The 14620-nt window shown below is 35.8% G+C and overlaps 2 protein-coding genes across 2 annotated transcripts; both read left to right on the top strand.

The window, feature by feature from the left end:
- The first annotated feature begins 547 nt into the window (after positions 1-547).
- LOC132176353 (protein NUCLEAR FUSION DEFECTIVE 4-like) lies at positions 548-4719 on the top strand. The gene is made up of 3 exons (XM_059588536.1): positions 548-1189; positions 2865-3796; positions 3881-4719. The coding sequence occupies exons 1-3, from the start codon at positions 854-856 to the stop codon at positions 4377-4379; spliced, it is 1767 nt and encodes a 588-aa protein (XP_059444519.1). The 5' UTR covers positions 548-853; the 3' UTR covers positions 4380-4719.
- A 1516-nt stretch (positions 4720-6235) lies between these two features.
- Positions 6236-10503, top strand: LOC132175020 (uncharacterized). Its single transcript, XM_059586814.1, has 2 exons — positions 6236-6380; positions 7316-10503. Exon 2 carries the CDS (start codon positions 7496-7498, stop codon positions 9998-10000), a length of 2505 nt encoding a protein of 834 aa, XP_059442797.1. The 5' UTR covers positions 6236-6380; positions 7316-7495; the 3' UTR covers positions 10001-10503.
- The last annotated feature ends 4117 nt before the right edge of the window (positions 10504-14620 follow it).

Genomic DNA, 14620 nt, shown 5'->3' with positions numbered 1-14620 from the left:
ATGGTGAATTTAACTACTCTTTTAGAGATGCTCTTAGGCGCCATAGAGATGAACTACAGACAGAGAAATAACTATAAAAAAGCCTTACATTTTATATGTTTTATTTAGCTTGGCAATCATACTCTTTATATTACATCAATCATTTTTTATTATTATTCAAATAAAACATTTACTACAAAAACAAAATTTTTTATTTTTTTCATACAAAAAATTATAAACTTCTATATACTTTATAACACATCAATTACTTCTCAACCAAAAATCACCTAACAGTCCATTGCCAAACGTGAGTTTTGCTGGGTTCCACCAAGTTGGATTTTGTTAAGGTCGACAATTGGACAAATCTGAATGCTAGTTAGTTGTAAATGATTAAAGAAATAAATGCTGAAAAACATATTAACCATTTGTTTGTGAAATCTACATAAGACATTAAAAACCCACGAACTGGGGAACCCGACAACAACGACAGTGATGGCATATTGCCTAGGCCGGTGTTATGGTATTTCTTCAATTAGAAACAAAAGATATGACAGGTGGTGTTTATAGATTGAGTGCAGGAATTTGATAAGGCATAGGCTGTATCATAAGCTGCTATCTACATTGCTGGAGAGACCTGTTTACTGATAGGTGGTGGAAAAGTCATACATGGCGACCTATGCAACTCATACACGAACGTGTGTGATTATAAATGACTGGGATATTTTTACCGCTGCCCTTCTGAATACTCATCATTATCTGTCGACTGTCATCAAATACACCCTTCATTCTACAAGTTCTTCAGTTCTTCCCACTCCCACCAACCTGGGATATATGCAAAATTGAATCTCTTTGAACAGGGACTGTGTAAGAGAAGATGCGTCGGATTAATGACAAGTTGAAGGCTTTCATCAACAACAGATGGCTGGTGTTTGTGTGTGCAATGTGGGTTCAGTCGTGTGCAGGAATTGGGTACTTGTTTGGGAGCATATCGCCGGTGATAAAGAGCGCCATGGGATACAACCAGAGGCAGGTGGCCATACTTGGTGTGGCAAAGGACTTGGGTGATGCTATTGGGTTTATAGCGGGGAGCTTGTGCGAGGTCTTTCCCATCTGGGTGATTTTGCTCATCGGGGTAGTGCAGAACTTTGTTGGTTATGGTTTGGTTTGGCTTGTAGTCGCCGGTATATTGCCTTCTTTGCCGTTGTGGGTGGTGAGTTCAATCAACTCCTTTTTTTTTCTGAGCTGTTTAATCATCTTCTCAGTTGTTCACTTTGCTGTATGTCTGATTTAGGGCCTTTTTTTCTTCTTCTCATCGCGTGATCTATGCCTGAGATTGCCATGGAAAGTTTAAATTCTCTTTTGAATCTCTGGAGGAGTTTGATCTGTTTTTTTTTTTTAATCGGGTCTTAGAAATGTTTGATTTAACCTCTCTCTCTCTCTCTCTCTCTTGTTGGTAGAGATGGTCATGGGGATCATCTTTCGCCGGTCTTTGGCTCTTTGTTGACCGTGGTGATGATCCAGAATGAATGCCAAAACCCGGGTGTTTGGTTTTTTAGTTGGAAGATGCATTCCCAAATTAGGCTGTTTCTGAAACTAATAATTTTACTCACTGTTTTATCAAGCCATCAAATTTTTAAGAAGCTTGAAATTCCTCAACCGAGGAGATTGGACAAGTGAACATGATAATTCTGCCATTAATTTGTCATGCCAGAGGGAACTCGAATGAAATGGGGAAAAAGAAGGGGTCAAACTTTAGGAGACTGGTCTTTCTCATAGGGTTGCGGAACCATTGTTTGTCTCTCAGTATAAATCTTGCTCATTAATTATCATGCTGGATGGGTCCTTCCAGATTTGGTTTAGACTGATGAGAGGAATCAAATGGCTTGCTTTAGTGGCAACATTTTAATAGATACCTGATATGTCAAGTTTTTAGGTAATAAGATAAGATCCACATGAAACCCATTTGGAGTTTACCTACAGAACTCCTGAATTAGGTGCTGGGATGTATTTTCTGGTTTGTTCTGTTTTGGTATTCTGTTTTGTTCTGTTAAGTTTTGTATTGGGGTTTTGTTGTTTCTGCAGTAAGGGTTGTAGGCTTCTTGCTGGTTTTAGCTATGGCCTTTTATAAAGGCTTGTAATGGGGTGTTGAGTTGTTGATTGGTTAGTTTTGAGTTTAATGAAATAACTTATTCATCAAAAAAAAAAAAAAAAACGTGAGGTTGAAATTTATCCTTTAATATCCTTGTCAGTAACACAATAGGTCCTCTGACTAGTATAAGGGTTTGCATTTTTAAAGAAATCATCCGTTGTCGCTTCTTGGTTAGAATAGCCAGTCTTCTTAATTTGCTACTTTGGATGTCCAAAACAAAGTATAATTGTGTTGAGTGATGTGGGGCTTCTTCTTGTTGGTCTTTTAAGTGATTCTCTGCTTGAAGCTAGATTCCTTATAGTTTATCTCTGGTTTCTTGGGAAATTGCTGCTGTAACAATTTCTTGTGAGTTAGAAACCAACTATTGAAGCTTGCCTAACACGCATTTTAACTTTGGGAACTGCTAAAACTTTGGTACTTCGTCCATGCTTGATTTTTATGGCATGCATACATGTTGTGCACTTGCAACATGGATAGTTATCACAGGCACAAATACATAACCCCTTTTATCTATATTGAAGTGGAGTAAGTGTATAGAGGACCATGTAAATTGATCAAAGTATTGTTCTCTTTAGTTGACTAACAGAAATTGACAATTATTTCTTTACATAAAATCTATTCTGCTGAGTGAGCATGTGCTTTGAACTTGATTAGTTAACTAGTTTGAAAGAACTTCAAAGATTTTCTCAAACCATCTCTGTGCAGGCAAAAATGTTAACCAGATTTTTGTGTGCAGTTGTGCATTTGTATATTTGTCGGAACAAATGGTGAGACCTACTTCAACACAGCTGCTCTAGTTTCATGTGTGCAAAACTTCCCGAAAAGCCGGGGTCCCGTTGTGGGGATATTGAAGGGATTTGCTGGACTGAGTGGTGCAATTTTGACTCAGATTTATCTTATGATCAATTTCCCCAATCAAGCATCACTCATTTTCATGGTTGCGGTTTGTCCATCGGTGGTTATATTGGCTCTGATGTTCATTCTTAGACCTGTGGGAGGTCACAAACAACTCAGACCATCTGATAGTTCAAGCTTCTTATTTACCTATGGCGTTTGCCTCGCTCTGGCTGCTTATTTGTTGGGAGTGTTGGTGCTTGAGGATCTGGTTGACTTGAGTCAAACTTTGATAACATTATTTGCGATTCTTTTAATTATTCTAGTACTGCTTCCTGTCATAATTCCCGTTCTACTGGTTTTCTTCTCGGAATCAACAACTCCAGCGAAGGAGAGCCTTCTCTCTGAGCCAGAGAAACAAGAAGCAGGTAACTCTAATCTGGATGGAAATGAGGTCATTCTCAGTGAGGTTGAAGATGAGAAGTCTCCAGAGGTAGACTCACTTCCAGCATCGGAAAGGCAAAAACGAATTGCTCACTTGCAAGCTAAACTGTTCCAAGCAGCTGCAGAAGGAGCAGTGAGAGTCAAGAGGAGAAAAGGCCCACGTAGAGGAGAGGATTTCACCTTAATGCAGGCATTAAAAAAAGCAGATTTTTGGCTTATCTTCTTATCCCTTGTTTTGGCTTCTGGATCTGGTTTGACAGTTATTGATAACATGGGTCAGATTTGTAAATCACTGGGGTATAATGATACAAGTATATATGTATCTCTGATCAGCATTTTTAACTTTCTTGGCCGTGTTGGTGGCGGCTACGTCTCTGAGATTGTCATAAGGTACAATCTAATTTCAGTATTTTTCCTTGGTCATTATTGGCAGATGATTTCTTAATCCTGGTTTGCATTTTGCTATTTTACCAGAAAATTTTCATACCCAAGACCAGTGGTGATGGCTGTGGTTCAAGTTATCATGGCCATTGGACTTTTCTACTATACTATGGGATGGCCTGGGGAAATTTATGTTGTCACCCTGTTGATAGGGCTCGGGTATGGCGCCCACTGGGCGATTGTGCCAGCTGCAGCTTCTGAGCTATTTGGCCTGAAGAGTTTTGGGGCCTTATACAACTTTCTTACACTCGCCAGTCCAGCAGGTTCTCTAATATTCTCTGGTGTCATTGCTAGTGGTATTTATGACTATTATGCAGAGAAGCAAGCTTCCCTCTCAGGGCAAAAATTCGGAGCCATGCTTGCCATACCTCTTACGGATGATGACTCGCTTACTTGTACGGGTTCTATATGCTACTCCATTACATTTGGTATCTTGTCTGGACTTTGCATTGTTGCAACAGCTTTGAGTTTGATTGTTGTTCATCGTACTAAGAGGGTTTATGCTCAACTCTATGGAAATTCCCGTACTTGAGTTTGCAAGAAGAGGTAACTGAAGATTGTCTACCATTAGCATAAGGGCACCATGAATTCCCCATTCTTAGCATATGGCTGAAAATCATGTTAAGGGGAAATAGCAATATAGCAAACAATTTTAGCAGTGCATAATAACACATAAGCTGGGGATCAGCAACAAAGCATGCTCATACTCCTAAATTGTGTCAGTTTATTATGGAAACGATGAAGGTTATTTTTCGAGTCGTAGGCTGAATTATTTGCTTGTTATGGGCATGTAGTTCTCAACAATTGTTCTTGTACCAGTAAAGCAGTAACATGATATTTTATTAATCATCTACGGAATGGTTTCTGGCTTTCCATGTGTCTTTTTCTTAAATTTTCAGTAATTATGCAGTCCTTGCTGAGTGATAATCCAAACACCAGCTGAACAAGAAGCAGGTGGGGATGTCTTAATAGTCAAAATGCAGAGAAGAACAAAACCAGAGCCATGAATTTATGATATGTTGCCAAACTAGCATTTTAAATTTGAGACCAAAGAATTTACCTTGAAATCCAATGGCAGATATTTTATGACCCTTTTTTAAACCCCCTTAATATCATCTAAAGGCTCTGAGGTCTCACCATTTTATAACCGATTAACAAAAACAACTCTGATAAAGTTGGGATTGAGCGGTTTAAGAGAAAGAGGAACCAAAATAAATAAGGAAAAGAAAAGGTAAAAGAGCTTGGTCGCATCATTGAGAAAGAGGAACCAAAATAAAACAGGAAAAGAAAAGGTAAAAGAGCTTGGTCGCATCATTCTCTCTCACATACACAAGGCACCTATCTATCATGAATCTTATAATCAGGGTATGGTATCTTCTGTTTAATTTACTGCTGTTTTTTTGTTTTGTTTTTTTTTTTTTTTTTAAAGTACATTCTGAAACGAAACAAAGCAACAAACAAAAAGAAAAGACGTAACAAACAAAAGGGAAGAGGATCTTTCCCACTACAATTGGAGACAGAAAGGAGAAAAGTAAATTGGAATGCAGCCAAAGTAAGATTTAGCCGCAGTCCATTAAGTCACGTGATGGTCGCAAAAGTTACCATTTCTATAAATTTTTTTAGCCTTCCAAGAAGAAGAGGCTAGGATGGAGGAGATAGTGTTGGAGATGAGATCAACAATTTTCCAATCTTGAACAATGGATGAGTGCTGAAGAGCCATTACTAGGGGTCTCCAAACAGGACGGTTATAATCGCCTCGCCAACCACTAACCACTTTGGTAGGCGATTATAAAAAACTACTAACTACCGAAGGCGGTTGCGGTTAGCGGTTTTAGGAATAGGGAAAAGCACTTACCCTTATATATATAACATCCAAAACAATGTTTTGGATGTGTATGACTGTATGTATGTGAAATATAATGTGGTATGTGATGTTTTGGGACAAGTCCTATTCAAAAACATTGTCTTGCCCAAAGATACTTGTTTATTTATTTTTAATAATTATACATAAAACACATTAGCAAATATTTTTAAAATACCAAATACGACACGTAAATTTGATTATTCCTACACTTTTTTTCCGTCCAATCAACTAATTTCTACAATAATTAAAAAAATTAGAAAACCATGCCTTTCAATAATCCAATTCTTGGAAAATTAAAATTTGAGAAATAAATATGAAAAGAAAATTAAAAAAATATATATATATAGTTTCCTTGAAATTCTCCACTTCACCATAATTAGGAAATTGTAAATGTTGCCATCTTATTAACCAGAGTTAAAAATTAACTATAGTTAGGGTTTTACCAAGGGTGCCCAAAAAAAAAGAACTTAAATACAAGGAAAACTCATATTATATTCGAATTTTATTATATCTCATTCTTTTTGCCTATATTTTTCACGTTTTGGAAGATTTTCACAAAAAGGCCTGAATTTTTTTATATTTGATCTGGGTCGCATATTAAAGAGCGCAAAATCAAAACGTTGAAGGAAATTCATCAATGGAATCTTTGCGATTCAAATCTCTGAATGGGTAATTTTCCTTGTCTCAAAATCTATCAATACGTAATATTTCATTGTGCCATCAATGGAATATAAATTTTTCCCATTGCTTCTTTGTTAGATTGTGTTACTGGTGATAGAGACTCTCTAGGGTTCAAGTTAAGCTACTAAAATTGGGCACTTTGATTGTGAAATCTCTTGCTATTGTTAGAAGCGGTTTGAGATTTCAGTATCTGTTGGATTGTTGTGTTTTGTTTGTTTTGACGAGAATGTAAGTGAAACGGAGGAGGGGGTATTTGTTCTTTTTCTCGTTTCAAAATTTTGGATTTGGATCCTTTTTTTATTTTTTATTTTTAATGTTGTTGTTGTTTGCAATAACTGAGATTTTAGTTGAAAGAGAATTATGCTGTTTGGTTTCCGTGAATTAAGGAACAGTGAGGGGAAACTTGGAATTCTTAGGAGAGCTATTCAATTGCTACCTCTTGAAAGATTTTGATTTTCTTCTTATTACCAATGAGTTCTTATTAACCAAACAGACCATATGATATTGTTTCTATAACCTACTCTTGGTTTGACGTCAGTAAAAAAGAAAAACACCAGCGGTTTTTTTAGGTATTGGATATGAACGAGCAATGCAGATTGCACTGCTACTGTATTTTTCTCACAAGTTCGTATTGTTGAAAACCTGGTTTTCTTATTTTGGTAGTTTGGTACTTGGATTTCTTGAATTTCTTAAATTATTCCGCGGGTATTGCATTTGATCATTTAATGCTTTTAGTTTATGAGGTGTTAATATATTTGGAATTGATGGATCAGAAGAAGAATTAATTAGTGTTTATTGTTTGTCATTGTTGTCTTATATCTAATTATATCCTTATGGTTCGGCGTGAACTTCGCTTTTTTTTTTTTCTTCCTTTTTTGCTGACATAGCTTCCTTATTTTGGATTCATTCTTGTGGTTTATTAGGGCTTGGACAAATGAAGGTAGCTCCTTAATGATGCATGTTGGAAAAACGGGGATTTAGATATATAACTTGGCAGTTAAGTTCTTAATTCATATAGTGCTGCTGGCATATCATCATATAGAAAAAACTAAAGAAGAAATTAATAAGTGGTTAGAAACAGAGAGTGAAAAAACACAGTGAGAATGGAATGTAATAAAGATGAGGCTGTCAGGTCTAAGGAAATTGCAGAGAAGAAGTTTATGGAGATGGACATTTCTGGGGCAAAAAGATATGCTTTGAAGGCCCAAAGCTTATATCCTGGGCTTGATGGTCTTCCTCAATTTCTGCAAACTCTTGATGTGTACATTTGTGCTGAGAAAAGAATAAATGGAGAAGTTGATTGGTATGGGGTCCTTGGAGTGAAACCTTTTGCTGATGATGACATGATCCGGAAGCATTATAGGAAACTGGCTCTTATTCTTCATCCAGATAAAAACAAATCTGTTGGTGCAGATGGGGCCTTTAAAATACTATCTCAAGCCTGGAGTTTTTTGTCTGACAAAGCCAAGAGAATTGTGTATGACCAGAAGCGGAATTTAAGGGATATATATCAAAAGGATCCAGATAGGAAATCTTCAGCGCCAGCTGGTCAGAATGGTTTTACTAATCTCTCCAACAGTAATAATTTCAATGCAAAGAATCAGAAGGGAGCTACTAATCCCAATCATGCTCGTGCTCCTGAGCCTTTAAAACCCACATTTTGGACTGTGTGCAACTCTTGCAACATGCATTTTGAGTACCTTAGAACTTATCTCAACTACACCCTTGTTTGCCCCAACTGCCATAAGCCCTTTAAGGCTTATGAATCACCACCACCTATACCCTTTAATGGCAGTGGTTCTTCCCCTTCAAGGAATTCTTACATGCGGCGACAAAATTCTTGTCCACAAACAATGGTCAAAAACCAATATGCTTCAGGAAATATACCAACTTCTGCTACAACTGCAAGACCAGCAGGATTTTCTGCTTCTGTCTCATCTAAGAGAACTTTTCAACCGGGTGCATTCTCTAAATCAGGTGGTGTTGCTAGTGTGCCACTGTCAGCTTCCTCTGCTGCCCAAGCCACTGGTGTTTTTGAGCCAACATCTGAACAATTGAAGAGAAGGCGTGAAGATGCAGCAGCAGCTGCCATGAGAGAGGAGGCTTATCAGGGGAAAAATCATGCTACTAAGAAAACAGGGGCTGGTTTTGGGTCTTTAAATGCAGGTTCTAGTTCTGTTCAGAAAGGAGACAGGCCTAAGAAACAACGACGCATAGATGAATATAGGATGGTCAATAAAGGAAGAGAGATGGCAAATCAAATGGCAATGGAAAAAGGAGTTCAAGTGGAGAGTGCATCTGGATCTCAGAAGGGTAGTTTTGAAACAGGGAGGATGAAGGCTGCAGGAAGCAATAGACCTATTGTTTCAAGGGACCTTTCTCAACTGGAAATGCGAAACATGTTGATGGAGAAGGCTAAGAAAGAGATCCGCAAGAAGCTCAATGAGTGGAGGTCGGCTTCTGTATCAAAGCCTTTGCACAAGTTGAACACTTCACAAGAGGAAGTTGGAGAGAAGGGTACAGGAGAGAAGAAACCTGCTGTAAATGGGGTAAAAGCTGATAAATGTAGAGAGTTTGTGCAACCCAATACCACCAAAAAGTCTTCCCCTGCCAATTCTAGTGTTAATTTCGATACAGACGGTGCTGATCCAATGTCAATGAGTGTACCGGATCCAGATTTCCATGACTTTGACAAGGATCGTACAGAAAAATCATTTGGTGATAACCAGGTTTGGGCTGCTTATGATGATGATGATGGGATGCCCCGTTATTATGCTATGATTCATAGTGTGATATCTAGGAAACCTTTTAAAATGCGGATTAGCTGGCTTAATTCCAAAAGCAACGATGAATTGGCCCCTTTGAACTGGGTTGGCTCTGGCTTTTACAAGACTAGTGGGGATTTCCGGATAGGCAAGCATGAGATCAATCGCTCTCTTAACTCTTTCTCACATAAGGTCAAGTGGACAAAGGGCATAAGAGGTGCCATTCAAATATATCCTGTAAAGGGAGATGTTTGGGCTCTATATAGGAACTGGTCCCCTGATTGGAATGAGCTTACCCCAGATGAAGTGATACACAAATATGACATGGTGGAAGTGCTTGAAGATTACAATGAGGAGCGAGGTGTGCCTGTTGTTCCCCTTGTTAAAGTTCCTGGATTCAGGGGAGTGTTCCGCTGTAATGAGGACCCCGGTAAAATCACGACAATTCCGAGAGCAGAGATGTTTCGGTTCTCACACCAGGTCCCATCTTACTTGCTTACAGGTCAAGAGGGTCAAAATGCCCCTAAAGATTGCTGGGAGATTGATCCTGCAGCTACGCCTTTGGAACTTCTTCATGCACTGACAGATGCTCAGAAGGAAGAAGTGCTGGATAATGCTGAAAATGCTAGGGGAGAAGATCCATTAGAGAGAATGGAAAAACCCAAGGAAGAAGAGAGGGTGGAGAATGGCAAAACAACCAAGGAAAAGGGTCTGGTAGGAGATATTGGAAGAAAATTTGTGGCAGAAATGAAGATTAAGGGAAAGGACATGATGGAAGAAAAGGTACTAGTATATAACCGGAGACGGTTGAGGGAAGGGAAAATGCTGGAAAGTGCCAAGTGAATGTCGAAGCCATGGCACTGACCTATATAGTACAGTTTCTGTTTTGAAGTCATACAGTAATTGCCAAGAAAATGGCAGAAATGAGTTTGCAAATTAAAAAACTTAGGCTCACCATTCCAACCCAAGTTGGTGTTTGGTTTGAAGTTTTCTTTTCCTCTACTCATTTGGCAATTAATTATGATCAGTAATTATACCGAGGCAGATTCAGCGGCTTTGATATTTATTTGCTGTATATTGGTGGAACTACAATTTTGTTGGAAGTTTTAGGATTCCCTCAAGATTCATTCAGAATATGAAGGCTGCTTGGAACTTGGAAGGGCAGCATACCTGACTTAGATGATTCCTGGGAGGTGATAATTCATTATCCGAAAGGCTAGCTTGTTATATGCTGCAAGAGCTGTTTTTTACTTTTAAATTTTAATACCTCCAAAAGGACTAATTATTTGCAGCTGGTGGAATTTGTGTACCATGAGCTGCGTATTTTTTTGATACACCTCACAATGCCTTGCAATGTTCTCTCTTTTTTTTTTTTTTTTTAAAATGGTCATTAATGTGAATGAAGTTTCATCACCAGATTATCTTCTCTTATTCTTGTTTACTCAACTGGTCACTTCCCTTTTTTGAATTTTTATTAGTTGCCTTCGAATTTTGTTTCTTGCTTGAATTATGCAGTTCGATTGGTACTGCTGCGCTAGAACTGTGCTTTTTAATTTTAATCATATTCTTTTGATTTTATGTTATTATTATTATTATTTGAGAATCTACTGCACGCCTGTTTTGTTTGCTTCAAAGAATACTTTAGGAATGAGTTGAATGTCTAATGGTACTTTTCACACCTATTTATACTGTAAATGTGTGTGCTTTTACTTCCATCCACAGCTGATATATTTTTTCTTTTTGGCCTGTGGCAAAAAGTCAATTATGTTTGTATGGCGTTTTCCTCTACATGGATTCCAAGCGAATTCCTATTCAGCACTCACCTAATTAAATGTTCCATTTTCTTGGTTGCAATTTCTTTTCAGTTTTATTGAACACTCACCATTAGTTTAGTTATCCAAAAATGGTTGAAGGAAATGAATTTTATATTCCAATTAGGTTTTAAAGTAATCAAATACACTAAAAAGTAAAGTGCGTGAGGAAAATGAATTCTCTCAATTTCACTTGAAGTTGAAATAGAGAGAATTTTATTCTGATAGGTCGATTATACTGGCATTGGTTTTCATAGTCCTTACCAATTAATTGATAGAACAATATTGAAGATCGAAGGTAAGTTTGGTCCATTAAAAAATTTTGATTGGACCAAACGAATGGTAAATTGGTAGGCCAAAATTATGAAAAATGGTAGAAGGAAATGAATTTAAGAATCCAATAGGTTTTAAATGAGTCGCATACACTAAAAAGTAACATTTCCATTTCACTTGAAGTTAAAATGGAGAGAATACGATTCCAATAGCTTGATCATACTGGCCATGGTTTTCATTGTCCTTGCCCATTAATTGATAGAACAATATTGAAAATCCAAGATATGCTTTTGATTGGACCCAAAGAGAGTAAAAAAGAAAGATTGAATGGTAAATTGGTAGGTAAAATTTTTTTGTAAGTATGAAATGTCATTGGATATATTTTGTTTAACAAGGGTGTGTCTAAGAGTTATTGCACCCTATCAAGTCAACATATTGAGATACTTGTGAAATATTAGTTTAGTACATATCATTACTCGTATTTATTTGAACCGAGTATGTGAGAGAGTGTGGACATTCTTATTCGTTTGGGTTAAATGTATTTTTGGTCCTTGTACTTTGAATTTTTGACAAATAGCTCTAGAAGTTTTAAAAAGTGATTAATTACTCATTCTTTTTTTTTTTATTCTTTTTTTTGAATTAATTACTCATTCAAATAAGTAAAAATGAACAAATTAGTTAATGTGGTTAGAAAAGTTGACAGAATCTATTAATTTGCTAAATAAGGGCACAGGGTAACCAAATCACCCTATGGTCAGCCACCATCTTTGAGAATAGATGGGGTTGGACGAACCACTCCCAAATGGCAAAAATAAAAAATAAAAAATTGAGGGGGTGACCGAACCACCTTCAATAGCTATGGGGTGGTTTGGCCACCCCCTTTGGCAAATTTGATTTATGCTGATATGGCACATTAGCAAATTTTGTCAATTTTACTAATGGCATTTACTTTCTTTTTTTTTCTTTTTTTTTTTTTCATGCATCATGAAGTAGTTAATTACTTTTTAAAACTTACTATTTGTCAAAACCTAACACGACAAAGACCAAATACGCATTTGTCTCTTTTCTTTTACTCAAACATTTCAAGCTAAAGGACAATGCACAACCCTAGTGGCTTCTATTCTAAAGAATCACTTTTATTTTTTTTAGGTCTACTTTCACATATAATTTATTTTAGTATATTTTCTATAACAAAGTGCAATTTTTAAGTGGACAAAATATCAACGAATATTGGATCTAGAGTCATCCTAGAACATACACTAGAATCATGCTTTAAGAAGAAGAACATGATGACCAAAAGAAGAAGAGAATTGTAGTTTAGAAGGAAATATGCTTTCAAGTTTCAACTATCTTTTTTTCAACTATAATCATAATGTGATAAATTATACATGAGGTGGTCCGTGCTTTATGCCATTAATTGTCATGGCATTACATGTGAAAAGTGCCTTTTGTTGGAACCAATACATTGGCTGTGTTTGTGAGGCAGCCCCACCACCCTTCACTCAAAATTTGGTGTTGGGCTCTATATAGTGCTCCAATATTATTTACAAACTTTTAATTAAAATATTTAAAAATATAATTAAGTGTTTAATAAAAGAAAAATGCTAAGTATTCTTCTAGTGTTCTCCCAACTGTAGTGTGACTTTTAAAATTACCGTTGAATTTGAAATTATCATTATTGACTTTTAATCTATTGATGATTTTAAAAGCCACATCACAGTTGAGAGGATACTAAAACACTAGAAGAGTATCAAACATTTTCCTTAATAAAATATATATAATTGGAGAATACTGGGTACTCTTTTGATGTTTTTCTTGTGTTCTCCTAGTTTTAGGTAGATATTATTTTATAAAAACAAAAAAGACAATTATTCTTATTTCTCTCACTTAATTTTTATAAAATAATATACACTTAAGAGCAGGAAGACATAAAGAGAACACCGAAAGAGCACGTAGCGTTTTCCTATATAATTATACATTTAAAAATTGTAAACGTAATTTTGCATTTTTTTTAAAACGCACCACCTTATTTCCTGCCTCCTATTCTGTAGTTTTGAACGCTTATGATGGTGCCAAAGTTAAATACTGGAAAATTGAAGAAGGGTCAGCATTATGTTTTTTGATATGATGTTAGATACTTTAGGTTTGTCTGAAAAGATCGTTAACAGGAAAGTTATTCATATTCATATTCTTGTTCCTTTTCCTTTTTTTGTTTTTTATTATTGTATAATTTTGATGATGGTGAGTGGTGGTAATCTTGGAAGACTATGCTAAAAATGGGTCTATTATCAAAAGATTTCTACATTAGTAGTATCAAGATTCTCTAAAGGTTTCCTTTAATATCACGAATGATATGGTTATGGTAGTCAATAGTCATGTGATGTTCTCAAATGAACATTTCCCTTTGTAAATACAAAAACTGGCCAATTGTTTTTACTTAGTCATTGTCAAGGCTCTTTTTTAGGAACAAGTATTTCTATAAAAGGAGACTCATATTCAGTGATGTGACATATGTAATATTAAACAAAAGCATGTGTTTCTCTTAGTATTGAATGGACTAATGCTAATTAGTAGCCGGTTATAAAAATTCGTTAATTGTTTAGGGTGGTTTTGATTAGCGGTAGAAAAAAATAGTTACTAACTACTAATTGCCTACCCTTATATATATATAACATCCAAAACGACATTGTTTTAGCTGTGTATGACTGTATGTGTGTGAAATATAATGTGGTATGTTATGTTTTGGACTAAGTTTTATTCAAAAACATTGTCTGGTCTAAAAAACAGCATGTTCTTTTCATATTTTTTGTAACACTTTGGCCAAAAACGTTTAAAATAAACCCAAGAAATAGGCCTAATGATGGTCTAAAATACTTAAAAAACTCAAAAGCACATATAAAAAAAGCGGTTATAAAATCGCCAGTTATTGGTTTGAATAACTGCTAACCGCCCAGGCAATTGTAGTTGCGGTTATTAAAAATCGATATCCGCCCAAGGTAGTGATTTATCTCAAATTCAATAATGATTTTAAAAGCCACATCAATTTTGAGAGGATAAAAAAAATGGTTTCTAGCATTAGTTTTTTTTTTCTTTAAAAAAGTGTTTTAATATAATATAAATGTGAAAAAGTAATTTTTTAATGAGGACTATACTTGAAATTTTGTTTTTATTGTTAATAATTTGAAGAAAAATGTATTCTTAATTTTAAAAACAAAAAATGTTTTAAAAACTATTATCAAACGAGGCTGGTCAAAGTAATTGTTTTACCCTTATATTTGTACCAATATAATCCTAATGCATGAATGAATTACACAGGAAATGATTTTTAAATTAAAAAAAAGAAAAAAAGAAAAGGAAAACAGAAAACAGAAAACAGAAA

This window comes from Corylus avellana, chromosome ca3 (genome assembly GCF_901000735.1).
Source record: "Corylus avellana chromosome ca3, CavTom2PMs-1.0".
Taxonomy (NCBI): domain Eukaryota; kingdom Viridiplantae; phylum Streptophyta; class Magnoliopsida; order Fagales; family Betulaceae; genus Corylus; species Corylus avellana.
Note: the sequence above shows the minus strand (reverse complement) of the source record. Positions and strands in the feature narration are given on the sequence as shown.